The sequence below is a fragment of the Phocoena sinus genome, chromosome X, assembly GCF_008692025.1.
Source record: "Phocoena sinus isolate mPhoSin1 chromosome X, mPhoSin1.pri, whole genome shotgun sequence".
Taxonomy (NCBI): domain Eukaryota; kingdom Metazoa; phylum Chordata; class Mammalia; order Artiodactyla; family Phocoenidae; genus Phocoena; species Phocoena sinus.
Window position 1 is genome coordinate 62,805,632 of NC_045784.1, and position 15,995 is coordinate 62,821,626.

At 41.9% G+C, this 15,995-nt stretch overlaps 1 protein-coding gene across 1 annotated transcript; it reads left to right on the top strand.

The window, feature by feature from the left end:
- The first annotated feature begins 383 nt into the window (after nucleotides 1-383).
- Nucleotides 384-2,847, top strand: LOC116748106 (doublesex- and mab-3-related transcription factor C2-like). The gene is made up of 4 exons (XM_032620965.1): nucleotides 384-598; nucleotides 680-837; nucleotides 1,501-1,637; nucleotides 2,710-2,847. The coding sequence occupies exons 1-4, from the start codon at nucleotides 384-386 to the stop codon at nucleotides 2,845-2,847; spliced, it is 648 nt and encodes a 215-aa protein (XP_032476856.1).
- Nucleotides 2,848-15,995: the final 13,148 nt, after the last annotated feature.

Below are 15,995 nucleotides of genomic sequence, written 5' to 3' on the forward strand. Positions count from 1 at the left end.
CCAGGAATAATAGCTGGGCATAGCAGAATACAAGATGATACATGAGAAAGGGAAGTAGTAATTGTTCAAGGGGGCGTGAGAGTGCATGTGCATGCCTGTGAAGGGTGTCTATGTGGAGTGAAGGTAGGCAGAGAGACTAGTAATTGGATTGAAAATATACAGGACCCATGCCCAGAGTTTCTTGGAACCTGCCTATGCATGAGTGGAGCTCCCTGGGAAGGAGGCTACACGAAGTAAGAAGGGAGGGTACAATCTCATTTCAGCGGTGAGCTGGGTGGAGGAGAATCCAGCCGCCGCAGATGGGGTTTTCCAAGGGCAGAGGAAGTACGTTGTGGGTAGGGGATCATGTGGCCACCCTGACCTCCACTCCTTGCTCTAGAACCATGGATCCTGATGAAATGCCTGCTGTGCCCAGCGGCCCCCCTGACTCCACCACTAGACTTGAGACCGGAGCCCCATGGGGGATTGAACCTGGCCCCAGAAGAGCTAAACGTCGCAGAGCCCGCCGCCACAAACACGGCATCACTGACCAAGTCAAGGACCAGGAGCACTACTGCCTCTTCGAGGGCTGCGAGTGTCACAAGTGTGCCCTCTTCTCGTGAGTATGGTGTCTGACAAGGGGAGGGCAGTGGGCTCCTCTAAAGGTGACTGACTTTAGACCTGCAATCCCCCACTTTAGGGAACACTGCAGCATCTTGCCTGCTGAGAGTACCTTGAAGTCGGAGCAGGGGCCACTCCGAAAGAGGCACCTGACTGAAGGACTGATAAGGAGTGGGACCACCTCTCCCAAAGCTCACAGCCATGTCAACAAGTTGGCCATTCAAGCAGGAGTCCCCAGTGAGTATCTCTGGCCAGGGAGGGTGTCTGAGTTTTGGGTGTAGGGAGCATGAGTAGTTCTGTCACCAGTCCTACCACCCAATTTCGATGTGGCTTTGGGCAAGTTACTCCTTGGGCCTTAGCTTCCCCAACTATAAAACCTCATCAATATTATCTACCAAGTGTTGGTGGGCTGGAGACATCTGGGGGGGGGTGTGGTCAACAAGGTCCACAGTGGGATGAGGCCTCAGATTGGGTGGGAGGTAGAGTCAGGGGGAGACGGTCAGGGGGAAAGGCTCACCTAAGCTGTCCCCAGTCTCTCACAGTTGGGAAGGAGAACATCAGCTTGAGGCCCACCTCTGTGCAACCCCTGGGGAGGAGTCTGGGGCCAGTGTGGGAAGCTTCCACCTCAGCCACTGCCCAGACCCCTTCCTGTGTCCTGAAGACCTGGGTACCATCTCTAACCCTACTGCAACTTGCCATATGACCCTGGGGGGGGGGGGAAATACTTCTCTCTGGGTCTCATAGTCCCCAGTCCCAAAATGAAGAGTAGGACTAACTGGTCTTCAAGGTCTTCCCAACTCTGCCATCCTGGGCTCCTATCGTTGTCCTAAAACATGCCCACATCTCCTTTCCATGGCCGGCTTGGTCCCTGACTCCAACCTGTGCTCTCTGCTCCTGCAGGCAAGCTCCCAAGGAGCTCTGCTGATGGGTCTGGCCTCGGAATCTTTGTCTCTGTCCTGGACTCCAGCACCCTTGAAGAAGCAACTAACAATTTCTCTTTCCAGGAAGACACACAGACTCCCTGCCCTGCCCAGCAGGTGAGTAGAGTGAGAAGGACCATGGAGCTAGTTGTATATTTTGTTATTGAGTGCCCAACCTTCTGGTTAAGGCCATGGCAGCAAGAAAGAGGAAGTGAAGGCAGTGCGGTGCAAGTGGAGGAGGAGGAGGAGGAGGAGGAGGAGGAGGAGAAGGTGGCATCTCAGACTATGGGGCAACGACAGAGCTCTCCCAGATTTGCCATTTCCAATTTGTGAGACTTTGGACAAGTAACTTTACATCTCTGAGCCTCTATTTTCCTATCAGTGTACTGAGAGGGGACAATATTCTACACCTATAACATTGACAAGAGGACTAGCACAAGGCCTGCCACATAGCAGGCCTTTGACAACTGGAGGCTGTTATTCCACATGAAACAAATCGATGGGATAGAAGCTCCTGCTGAGAAGGGGGGCCATGATGGTGAGGCCCACCATCTCACCCAGGCGAGAGTCTAATAACCATCAGAGAAAAGTTCCTGGAGATGAGCCAAGCTGGCCCTTCAAGTGCCTTGGGAAACTTGATTGGGGAATATGGAGGCAAGAACCAGTCCTTGGACAGGGACAGTAATCACGTCACTCCAGGTGCCTTGAAGATTAAAACACAGACACCTCTGACTTCCCATAATCTTTACTGTTGCCTTGGGAGTTTTGAAAAAGCTGGGAGGAATTAGTGTCTCAGGAAAGATATAGGAAAAAAAAGATACAGAAAAGAAGACAGTCCAAGCCACAACGACTAATGGCCAGCTGGCATTCAGACTCCCGCATGCAGATATTGTAAAATCCTTGCTCCTCTCTCTCTACTGGTAGTATGTGCCTGCCAGAGGGGTAAATCCCCTGGCTTCTCCTCTCCTTGTTCCTAGATGCTCAACTCTGATCCTCCAGCCCTGTGCCACCCTTAACCCCCTTCTACTGCAGCCACGGATTCTGGGGAAATTGTGGAGTCCAGAACCCTGGCAGGGGCCAAGCTTAGTGAAGGAGAAGAGCAGAAGGCCTCAGGGTGGCTGGGGACTGAAGGGGCACGGGGGAGGTGTGGGTTCCCAGCTCCCATTCTCTCACAGCCTTTGCTTTGCAGGCTCCCAAAGCTTCCGACCAGGTCTCGGTTTCTGCCTCCTCAGAGTGGCAGCGAAAACTGGAAGCGGCCGAGGCTCTGCTGGCTCTCAGAGAATCTTCCCAGGCCCCTTCTGGCTCCATCTCTGTGCTCCAGCCCTGAGTTGCACCAGGTAGCCTGGTCTTTGAAAGGAGAACATGGGGTTGGGGATAGTTGGGAAATGGGAGGCGGTTGTGTTAAGCAGGGCCTGACTGGGAAGTCAGAGTTGGAGGTGGGTTGGGGGTTGAACCTCTTTGGGCCCAGGCAGCCAAGCTCCTCAGTCTGACTCTTGAAGTGGCAGTACATGGTTGTTCAGTGAATCATCGGTTTATCGAGCATAGTGCTCAACACCAAATGTCCAGTGCCCTGATGTCAAGAAATAAGGAAACCAAGTCCCTAAGAGTAGCAGGGACTTACCCTAGGGCATGCAGCATATCAAGTGGAAGAACCAGGTCTCCTGACTCCCAGCCCAGGACTTTCTATCCAGACCCCTGAAGTCTGCTGTGACCTGGGAAGGACATACATAGGTGGTAAGAGCCTAGTCCAGAAGGAGATCTGGTTCCTGCCTTCAGGGAGCTTCCAGTCTCAAGGTGGAGCATGGATGCCTTCACAAGTCGTGTTTTGCGGCTGTATCTCACTGATGAGCCTGGGGAGGAAGGACTGGAGGTGAGATAGACACCTGAGGAGGCTGAGAGGGAAGGCTGGGCACGACCAGACCAAAATGGTGCATTCGGTATGGAGTGTGAGTGAAGCAGCCACCCTGAAAGAACTGCTGGAACAGAGGGGATGAGGGTGGAGAGGCTACCAGTCACGGAGGTCTGGCATGCCAGGCTTAGGAGGTTAGATCAGCCACTGTGGGTGATGAGGAGCCAGGGAATGTCTGAACTAGGGAGGAGCATATTCAGAGACACTGGGCTTGACAAAAAGAAATGTGGTGGCTGTGATGGAGGGTTTGGAGGAGGCAGGACTTGAGGTGGGCAAACCAGCAAGGAAAAGTTCTGTGCAATACAGTCCAGGTGACAAAGCCTTGATTGGGAACAAAAAAGAGGGGAGAGCCAGGAGGGAAAATGGATGTGACCTGACCTTGAGCCCTTTCTTTGTGTCTACAGCTCCTGCTGTAGATAGAGGACTTCAGCCTTCTAACCCCTCTCTTGGACCTGCGCCAGCCAGCTCCGTTTCTCTGCCTAATGGACACCTGGGGTGCATCTCCCCCTTGAGCTAGAAGCCCAGAGGGGGAGAACTCACTAAAATACTGCCTATGTATGCATTTGCAAAATGCTTAATGTCCAAAATTCTTAACGTCTTTTTCTAAGCCCTTAGGCGCTTATATAAGCTTTCAGACCCGTTTTTTTATACGGGGCAATTCCTTGACTGAGGATGGATATTCTTGTACCTCCATCCTTTACTTTCTTGGACCCCAGGGCCTTTTAATGTCTCTTATGAAAACAGGGTTTTACAATCTAAGCTGATCAGTCTCTAAATAGGGTTCTGTGTGAGTCCATATGTTCATCTGCCAGAGGTTTTATTGGATTCATGATTGTGAACATACTGGCACGCTCATATACTTATCCATGCATGTGAAAATCTGAGGATGTTTTCATTTTGTGTCTAGGTTTGTGTGTGTGAGCAAATAATAAACCCTTGTTGTAAGGCACTGAGATATAGGAGTTGTTTGTTACCACAGTATAACTTAGACTCTCCTGACTCTAACAGACTTGTTCAATTCACTTTTCAAAGGGAGAAGCTCTTTACTCAATAACTGGGATTTCTTAACATGGCTAGATAAGAAAATGGTAGAGAAAAAAAAAGGGTAGGAGATTTATTCATTCAGCAAGTAAGTGCCTATGCCTTTCCTGGCATAGACTGCTGCCAGTTGTCCAGAGGGCCACAAATTGAGATGTCTGCAGAATCAGGCAGATTATATAAATGAGTAGAGCAGGCCAGATGGGGTCTGGCCAATTGACAGTGCATGCTCTACCTAAGGGGGCAGCTGTCACTTGGCTCTAGCCAATTGTTGCCATGCAGGAATGTGGACTCATTGTTGCCCCATCTCCTGATTTTTCAAGAGAAGATGAAATTCTAGATTTCTATGCAATATATCTCAATTTTCAAATGTTGGCTCTGGTTTCCCTTTAAGTCCTTTACATGGGCCAAACAACACATCCAAGCAGGCCAACTTTGGCCAATGGAATGCCAGTTTGATTCTAGTCCAATATGTATTTTACAGTGGGGGGAAACTGAAGCCAATCAGGACAAGAAGAATCAAAGAGGGGAGATGAATTAGACCTGGGGACTACTTTTGAAGGACCCAGGAAATACAAGGAAGAATCATTATCATTTCGTTATTCTGTGTTCACCATATACTAAGCACATATAACCTCACAACAGCTCTGTAAGCTAAGCATTATTATCACCCTTTTACATATGAGGAAATGCACTCAAAGAGTTGCACAAGTGTTTGACGGGAAATGTTTAGCCAAAGACGAGTGGAGACTCCCTTCTCTTTGCCTTGCCCTAAATTAGCTAATAAATTTACTTTTTTACAAAGTGTCGAGTGAGAAGTTCAAAGCTTCAAGCCACAGACACCCAGTCAGAAGGGTCTTTCAAGAATCATCCCTTTATTTCATACTCAAAGTAACAATCTATAGGAATTGATCAGATCTACCTGCACTTGATTCTCAGTCCTCTGCTGATGTTCATGATCCTGCCCACCCACCCCCACCACACCCCGACACGTGTTGTGCTATACCTCTTTTAAAAGTCTCTTAATGGCATAGTATGGGCGTCTTAGGACATTGTTATAAATGGTAGACGTTAAACATCTTTCGTGAACTATCCTTTGGTCGCAGGTTTAAAATATCACTTTACATAACAGTTGTGAGTTAGCCCTTGACTCTGGTATGGTATATAACAACACTGGTTGGATCTGAGGATATCCACCACACCAGGGTATCTGCAGAGTGGATCAATCTCAACCAGTGCCATGCAGGTAAATGTTTAACAACAGGCTCTGTGGAGGAGGACGAGGGTTGGAAGAATCGCACTGTGTTGTAGCATTTGCCGATTTCAAGCTACCAACTTGATGGCCTTTGATGCAGAGTTGGGAAGAGATGCATTTCCATCATTCAGTTACAATAAATAAGCACAATCTCAAGAGCATAGCTAATAGAAAAATGTAGGAAAATAATTAGGAGTCGATGACTTTTGATCATGTATTATGTTCGTTTTCAATATAATGTATGTAATGTAATTGTTGCTGTATACGATTTAGTTTTAATAACAGCTGTGTTTAAAAGCTGGCTCACAAAATTATTGACCATGTGATAGTCGCCTCTTATGTTCCAGTAAGAGTACCCTCCAGCACTCCACTGCTTTCGGCTCTTGCCCAGAGAGGCACCTCTTCCAAAATAGGTCACACTAACACTGCAGGGCTTGATAGGGCTGCTACCACTGCTTTCTGACCAAGAACAGACTAAAGTGAGGAGAGAGTATTCATTACTGATTTTTAAAAAATCTTTAATGGAGTATAATTGATTAAAACAGTGTGTTAGTTCCTGCTTTATAACAAACTGAGTCAGCTATACATAAACATATGTTCCCATATTTCTTCCCTCTTGCAGCTCCCTCCCTCCCACCCTCCCTATCCCACCCCTGCAGATGGTCACAAAGCACCGAGCTGATCTCCCTGTACTATGCGGCCGCTTCCGACTAGATATCTATTTTACGTTTCGCAGTGTATATATGTCCATGCCACTCTCTCACTTTGTCACAGCTTACCCTTCCCCCTACCCATATCCCCAAGTCCATTCTCTAGTAGGTCTGTATCTTTATTCCCATCTTACCCCTAGGTTCTTCATGACAATTTTTTCCCCTTAGATTCCATATATTTGTATTAGCATATGGTATTTGTCTTTCTCTTCGGACTTACTTCACTCTGTATGACAGACTCTAGGTCTATCCACCTCACTACAAATAACCCAATTTCGTTTCTTTTTATGGCTGAGTAATATTCCATTTTATACATGTGCCACATCTTTATTCATTCTTCCAATGATGGACACTTAGGTTGCTTCCATCTCCTGGCTATTGTACATAGAACTGCAATAAACATTTTGGTACATGACTCTTTTTCAATTATGGTTTTCTCAAGGTATATGTCCAGTAGTGGGATGGCTGGGTCATATGGTAGTTCTATTTGTAGTATTTTAAGGAGCCTCCATTCTGTTCTCCATAGTGGCTGTACTAATTCAGAGTCCCACCAGCAGTGCAAGAGTGTTCCCTTTTCTCCACACCCTCTCCAGCATTTATTCGTTCTAGATTTTTGATGATGTCCACTCTGACTGGTGTGAGATGATACCTCGTGGTAGTTTTGATTTGCAGTTCTCTAGTGATTAATGCTGTTGAGCATTCTTTCATGTGTTTGTTGGCAATCTGTATATCTTCTTTGGAGAAATGCCTATTTAGGTCCTCTGCCTATTTTTGGATTGGGTTGTTTGTTTTTTGTTATTGAGCTGCATGAGCTGCTTGTAAATTCTGGAGATTAATCCTTTTTCACTTGCTTCATATGAAAATATTTTCTCCCATTCTGAGGGCTGTCTTTTGGTCTGGTTTATGGTTTCCTTTGCTGTGCAAAAGCTTTCAAGTTTCATTGGTTCCCATTTGTTTATTTTTGTTTTTATTTCAATTTCTCTAGTAGGTGGTTCAATAAGGATCTTCATGTGATTTATGTCATAGAATGTTCTGCCTATGTTTTCCTCTAAGAGTTTGATAGTTTCTGGCCTTACATTTAGGTCTTTAATCCATTTTGAGCTTATTTTTGTGTATGGTGTTAGGGAGTGTTCTAATCTCATACTTTTACATGTACCTGTCCAATTTTCCCAGCACAACTTATTAAAGAGGCTGTCCCTTTGTGTTTCCGTACAAATTGTGAAATTTTTTGTTCTAGTTCTGTGAAAAACGCCAGTGTTAGTTTGATAGGGATTGCATTGAATCTGAAGATTGCTTTGGATAGTAGAGTCACTTTCACAATGTTGATTCTTCCAATCCAAGAACATGGTATATCTCTGCATCTATTTGTATCATTTTTAAATTCTTTTATCAGTGTCTTATAATTTTCTGCATACAAGTCTTTTGTCTTCTTAGGTAGGTTTACTCTTAGATATTTTATTCTTTTTGCTGCAATTGTAAATAGGAGTGTTTTCTTGATTTCACTTTCAGATTTTTCATCATTAGCGTATAGGAATGAAAGAGATTTCTATACATTAATTTTGTATCCTGTAACTTTACCAAATTCATTGATTAGTACATGGCATTGTGTCACAAAAGGGAGTTGATTTGTCTGGAGGAGAGCAAGTAAATGAAGTATACTTGCAAAGTACCTTATAAAATGATTTTTATGTTATATATGCATTGAGATCTCAATGTATAAAATCTTACTATACATTGAATTGGGTGATTGGGATTGACATGTATACACTGATGTGTATATAATTGATGACTAATAAGGACCTGCTGTATAAAAACAATAAATAAAATAAAATTCAAAAAAGAAGAATGCATGAAACAAAAACTAATCAACTACTAGGACACAAAACCTCAACTAAGCCTGGGTGCAAATGGTAAAAGTCATATTCTCTGACTACAATGTATCAATAATAGAGCTGTAATTTAATGACAACAGTTTAAAGAAAAAGGCTCAGCATTGTGTAAAATGGGAACAAAACATGTCCTAAATAATTGTTTGGTTAAAAGAAATCCAAAGCTACCGGTAAAGAATATTGAGAACATTTTAAAAAATAAGAACTCGTTCCATTAAAATGTAGAAGACATGGCAAAGTTATATGGAGGCAAACGCATAACCGCTTATACTTTATTATTTAATGGGGAATAATAATTTAAAAGAACAAGCACTTTAACAAAAATAAAATGGAAGATGTTAGAGCAATGAAAATAATAAACTAGAAACTGAAAAATAATAAATCTTGCTATACATACCCCCTGACCCACAAACACACACACACAATGCAGAGATGCAATGAGGCAATAGAGAATGTTAGTAGTGATACTATTGAACAGTGGAATTCAAGTGATTTTTATTTAATTACCTATATTTTTTTCTCCATTGTCCAGGGTTTAGCAAAAATTCTCCTTGTCTGTCAAGAAGGCAAGAAATGGTAATTCTTTATAAAACTGGAAAGTATGCTTAAAAATTTTTAATTACCTTTATTTCACCTATCAAAGATGTTAAAATTCCATTTTTCCTTTTATTTAAAAACACAGGAAAGTTTAAATAGGAAGACACAAATGATCTGTTCTTCACCAACGCACACCAAAAATAAATCATTGCTAAGATACTGATAGTTTCTTCTCTTCTTTCTGCTGTGTATCCATGAAAACTGAGATTTTAATTATTAAACAATATTTGGATTCAGGTTTGTCTCATGGCTTTGGGAGTCACCTTGATTTTTCCCATATAGTTAAACAGTGGTTACAAAACTACTTACTGAAATAATGCTTATTCTCCCCAGTGATTGAAAATGTCTTATTTATCATTTTGCTTATACTTGTGTGACATTGCTAGTGTTTCTTGTATTTAGCTTCTACTCACAGGCCTTGTGTCAAGATGAATGCATGTTTACATATGGCAGTGTGAGTATGACAACCCAGTTCTTCTCGGGTTGCAAGGGCCAGATGATGTGATATTGATTTATTCAAGGTGCTGTTCATGATTGGCAACACCCTGGGAACTCAGATCTCTTGACTTTGGCACCAATGTTCTGTCTAGTAGACTCATCATTATACTTTGTGCCTCTTCATTTTCTTGATTTCCAAGGGTTCAACTACAACATAGGACATAAAACTGAGCAAGAATCAAAGTACAGGGATTAAAGGAAAAGGCTTTCTTAATCAGTGTCTTGTGTTTCAGGAGCTGGAGGGAGAAGACATCCACGCAATTCATGGACCTCCAAGGTATACAACTACAGGTTAAAATAAGGGGACCGAAGAGCACAATGAACTGAGCCCTTTGTCTTTAAACTTAGGACATGATGTTTTAGTATTTTTATTCATGGTATTTTTTTCATTTCATGTTGTGTAACCTGAGTTTTGTACTTATACTAACAGTGGATAAAAGAAAGAACTGAATTGATTAGTTCTCCATCTTTCCCCTTTAATTTTTCTTGTTGAAGAAAAGTGGCATGTCATTGTTTAAGTACAAGATGAACCTTGGGATCTGGCTAAATATGTTTATAAAATTGTGGCGAGTCACTGTGTGAACAGAAAGGAATGGAACAGAGAGAAAGGACAGCCTGATAGGGCAAGATCAACAGTGCCAGTGCAGTCACTGTCCACAAGACACCTTAAGTGAATCAGAGAATAGCAGCCGAACCAGACAAGACTGAATAGTAAATAAGCATTTAGACAGATGTGGTCTGGTGTATGCAACATTATAAATGAAGTGAAAAAAAAAAAAGATATTTACTACTGCCCAGGAAGGGAAAATGGACAATTGATAAAAGAAGAAATTCAGTAAACAGAGGAAAAATGTTCAATCCTCCCAATTATCTAAGACATTTTAATGTATACAATAGGAGCAGCCTCTTGACTTTCACAATGACAGACTGCCACATGGTAAGCACTCAATAAACATTTGTTGGCAAATGAAGGAGCACGTATAAGAAGGGTTGTCTACATCTGGCAGTGACATCTTGGATCATTCAAAGAGCTCTCAATTGCCTAGCTGAACACTCTCTAACAAAGGTTTATTTTGTCACAGCATTATTCAATTTGTTGGGACAGATCCTACAATTGTCACAAAACTTTTTTCTATTTTAATAAAGACAAATATAGAAATTAATGTTTCTCCTTATTTGTTTCTGAGCTAATGGAAATGGCATGAGGACTTTTCCTGTTCACTTAGGAGTGTAGAAGTAGGATGAAGCTATTAAATGCAGCAATTATATCATTTAGGAGATTTAGACTTAATGGGTTCACCTACTTGTCAGACTGTGTTTCTGAAGATAATTTCCAAATAAAAGCAACCCAAGCTCAAACAGAGTGGGGTGAAAAGGGTCTCCTAGCTCGAGGATCTAATGGGGGGGTTAAGGAGGGGACAGATGTTCATATCTTAATGCCCACCACAGACTTCAACCCTAAACCATGCCCTGTATATGCATTGGGACATCACTTAAGGAAGAACCCTGGGAGTCTTCCCCAGGGCTGTGTGAAGAGACAAATGATGGGGCTTATAGGGACTACTAGAGTGATGATATTTCCTTTCTTTCTGCAGGCTGTCAATGACCCAGATGAGGAACCCGTGGCCTTTGTTGTTTTGATTGATATTATTGAGAACAAATCTCAAGCCAGTGGCCTGTCAAGCCAACCTGCTGCTCCCCATGAGTCTTGGAAGACCCCATTCAGGAGAACCCTGGATTGCTTCACAAGATGCTTTGGGTGAGAGCTATGCCCCACCTTCTAACTCTCTGATTTCTCCCTTCCAAAATGTCTCCCCTTTCTGATAAAACAGGAGAATCCCCAGGTCTCCTGACTTCAAGGTTCTCCCAGATCAGTTGACCTTCCATTTTCCTTTGTAGGATATAATACACATAAAAATTCCATGGCCTGAAACCATGCATGCTGCAAACACAGACCCATGAATGGATATAAATACACCTCTACTGCCACATTCCCCTCTTCTGTTCCATTGGTTGTTTTATAATAAATGCTGCATGCTTGCTTATTTTTGCTTCATCATATTTGTAGCGTCTATCAATACAGGCAGCAACCTCAGGTGGGATGGGGTTGTCAGGATTGGTGAGGGTGGGGAGTTAACCATGAGGAGCTACCACTTTACTTAGCCCTATGAGGCTATACTTCCACCATCTAGGGGCAGTACTGCCTGTTCCTGAGTCATTGATGGAATAGGACTGTGACCAGTGGACAGTGTTTATTTTTCCCACAGATGTCAGTTCTCACCTTGAGTATGACCATTCCATGTAGAAGTTAGGAAGAAATAATCTCTCCCCAGCCCTTAGCTCTCTAGATATACCAGCACATCATATAGTAGGCAGATGAGCTGTGATTTGAGGGGACCATTAGGAGACAAGTTGTCTCAGGATTCTAGAGAAAGGCCTTAAACTTTTTATTGTAATCAGTTTACAATCATCTCCAATATATCCTTAAACTGAACCCCACCAACATAGCACACCACCCCCAACATCAGGTTGTTCTTTCTCATATTAGGATGATTTTCCCCTTCCTCAGCTGCCCTTGGTAGGTATTGAAACATAATATTTTCCAAGAAAGAGGAAAGAATTTGGAGCATGAATGAACCTAACTCCCACAGACCTGGAGGAGACCTCCAGAGAATTTGTTTTAGGAATTTTCAAAATACATATTCCAGAGTAAACATGTATATTACTTACTAGATAGAATTAACAAGCCAAAAGCACATGCCACAATCAGCCACTTATACATATAAATCTGTAAACGAGTAGCAGTTATTTACAATTTGGAGAACACAGAAAAAACTCTTTCCAAAATCTGACGCAAACTATGAACTCTCTTCACAGAACAGTTCTTAGGCAGTCCATGATATTATGCACAGAATTTCCCTGGAGAATTCAATCAATACATAGCAAAAATTAATACCAAACATACACAAAGTTTATAAGAAAATAAAGGAGGGAACACATCTTAACTCATTTTATGAGGCCAGCATTTTCTTGATACTAAAATTCACAAAGATATTAAAAGAAAACTACAGGTCAATATTACTCATTAGCATAAATGCAAAAATCCTTAACAAAACACTATCAAATTGAATCTACTATTACATAAAAGAGGATAATACATCATGAACAAGTGAAGGTTAACTCAGAATGCAAGACTGGTTCAACATTAAAAATCAAAATTGAAGAGCTTCCTTGATGGCGCAGTGGTTGAGAGTCTGCCTGCCAATGCAGGGGACACGGGTTTGTGCCCCGGTCCGGGAAGATCCCACATGCCGCGGAGCGGCTGGGCCCGTGAGCCATGGCCGCTGAGCCTGCGCGTCCGGAGCCTGTGCTCCGCAATGGGAGAGGCCACAACAGTGAGAGGCCCGCGTACCGCAAAAAAAAAAAAAAAAAAAAATCAAAATACAAAACTTCAGCTCCGTAAAGGACTCTGTGATGAGGATAAAAGAAAGCTACATGCTAGGAGAAAAGATTTGCAAAGCACATATCTGACAAAGGAATTGTATCTAGAAAATATATTTTTTTAAACCTCAAAATTGACAGTAAAAAAATCCTCTAATTAGAAAATGGGCAAAGGACATGAACAGACCTTTCATTGAAAAGGATATATAAATGGCAAGTAAACACACGACAAGATGTTCATTAGCCATTAGGGAAATGAAAATTAAAACCACAATAAGATATCACTACACATCTTTCTGAATAGCTAAAATAAAAAATAGTGACAACAACAAATGCTGACAAGGAAGCAGAGAAGCTGAATTACTCATACGTTGCTGGTAGGAATGTAAAATGGAACAGTTACTCTTGAAAACAGTTTGGCAGTTTCTAAAAAACAAAAAACAACTGAACATGTAGCTACCATATGAGCCAGCAAATGCACTCCTGGGCATTTATCCCAGATAAATGCAAGTTCATGTTCACACACAAATCTGAGCACATTTATTTATAGTAACTTTATTTGTAATAGCCCAACCAAAATGTCCTAGGTAGCTAAATGACACAGTAAACAAAGTGTGGTATATCCATACTGTGGAATACTAGTCAACAATAAAAGAGAATGAACTGTTTCTATACACAACAACTTGGATTTTTCTCAGGGCTTTATGCTCAAAGTAAAAGCTGGTCTGAAAAGATCATATACTGTATGAATTCATTTATATAGTTTTCTTGAAGTTACGAAAGTCAAAATGACAAAGTTATAGAAATGAAGAACAAATTAGTGGTTGCCAGGGGTTATGGGTAGAGTGGCGGACAGGGAAGGGTGGCTATACAAGGGCAACATGTGGTATCCTGGTGATAATAGAAATACCCTGTATCTTGACTGTGGTAGCGGACTCATGAACTTAAAAAATTGAAATCGAATGTGGCAAAATCTAAAAGAAACGACCACACACGCACACACACACACATACACGAGTAGATGTAAAACTAGGAAAATGTGTTTAAGATCAGTGGATTGCATCAATGCCAATATCCTGCTTGTGATAGGGTACTATAGTTTTTCAAGATGTTATTATTGAGGTAAATTGGACAGAATGCATACAGGACCATTCTGTATTATTTCTTAAAAATGCATCTAAAGAGGGAGGAGATATGGGGATATATGTATACATAAAGCTGATTCAGTTTGTTATACAGCAGAAACTAACACAACTTTGTAAAGCAATTATACTCCAATAAAGATGTTAAAAAAAGCATCTACATTTATCTAAAACTAAAAGTTTAATTTAAAAAAAGGTGACATTGAAAGCTGGCCTTCATCCCTTGCTGGACGTTATGTTCCTCTCAATACTACTATCAGTCACTTTGCAACCCAGGTAGATATGGTGGAGAGCAAAGGAGAAGGATTTCAGGAACCTGGTCCTCCAAGATTTCATCAAGCCACTGGAGCAACAAAATCTAAATCCTTCCTAAACTCTGGACTTCTTATTATTCAAGATAATACTCTCCTCATGGTTTAAGCCAATTGAGTGATTTTTTGTTATTTGCTGCCTAAAATATCCTTAATGATATTCAGATAATCTGTGGGTGCTGTTTCCATTTGATTTGCTATAGGGTTACACATGAAGATTTTTAAAAGTGTGTCTAATATGTCCAAGAATGGTTCTTTCATTGATTCCCCCCCCCCCAGAATGTGTTTAGTTCTCTTGATCTGCATGCTCACAACTTTTTCTGATTTGGCCAGATGTTCCTCACTTACACTTTTGAGTATTGCTCCAGTTGCAGCAAGTGTGAATCCTCCTCAGGACACCGCTAATCTAGGGCCCTTTCCCTGTTCTCCCTTGTGATCATTGTTCTTGTCATCCTTTTCACCTATCTACTTTTTGCAACCGATTGTTTAATTTCGTTGGCACCATTAATATATGCTTTTCCTTTTTATACATGATACATTGTTTTTTTCTGCTGCTTCAAATGTGGATTTTAAATCTGCTACTACATTTTATTTTACCTGTCACTTTACTGATAAAGAAACTCTGGTTGGAAGATTAAAGGAAATTGCACAAGGGTGCACTGCTGGAAGATAGGTGAAGTGGGATTCAAACTCAGATATGTCTAACTCTAAAGCTGATGCTTTGCACCACAGTGCTCTTCTGAGTTGCTGGTTGATAAACAGGGAGGTAAGTCAGTGCCTGTGTCGCTGCTTAAATTTATAATTAAAACCTTCAAGTAGAAATTAGAGGTGAGGTTATTTTAAAATCTGACAGGCTCATGACTGTGGCAAAGTGGACAGATAGCTTGTGCAAGAAGATTCATACTGGCAGGTTAGGCACTTTTTCATTCTCTCCCTCTTAGAATGAAGGAGGAAGGAATCTTTTTACTGTCTATTGCTGTAGCAACGCACTGATCCCCATAAATAAGGGTCTCCCACAATGCTGGGGGCGAAGGGGATTCTAATACGTGAATCACAAGAGGATTGACCATATGGATAGAATCAGATAGCTCATCGGACAGCCCTACTTTCCTCCTCCCTGCTCCCATCACTGAAACTCACAAGCATGCCTATTGCATCTCACCCTGCCCCTGGTTTCCCTTCTCTTGGTTCCGCCCTCTGTCTCATTCTAGGTTCCGAGGCACTGTTATGTACTGAATGTCTGTGTCCTCCCCAAATTCATGCATTAAAGCCATAATCTCTACTGTGATAGTACTTTGAGGTGGGACCTTTGGGAGATAATCAGGTTTATATGAGGTAATGAGGATGGAGCCCTCATGAATCTGATAGTGCCCTTATAAGAGGAAGAGAGAAAAGTTCCCTCTCTTTCTCTCTACAAACACGCAGTGAAGAATGTCCATGTGAACACACATCAAGAAGGTGGCTGTCCGAAACAGACTCACAGATATAGAAAACAAACTTATAGTTACCAAAGGGGAAGTGGGGGATAAACTGGGAGTATGGTATTGACAGATGCACACTACCATATACAAAATAGATAAATAATCAAGATTTACTGTATAGCACAGGGAACTAGATTCAATATCTTGCAATAAACTGTGATGCAACAATAAGGGAAAAGAAGAATATATATATATATATTCTTA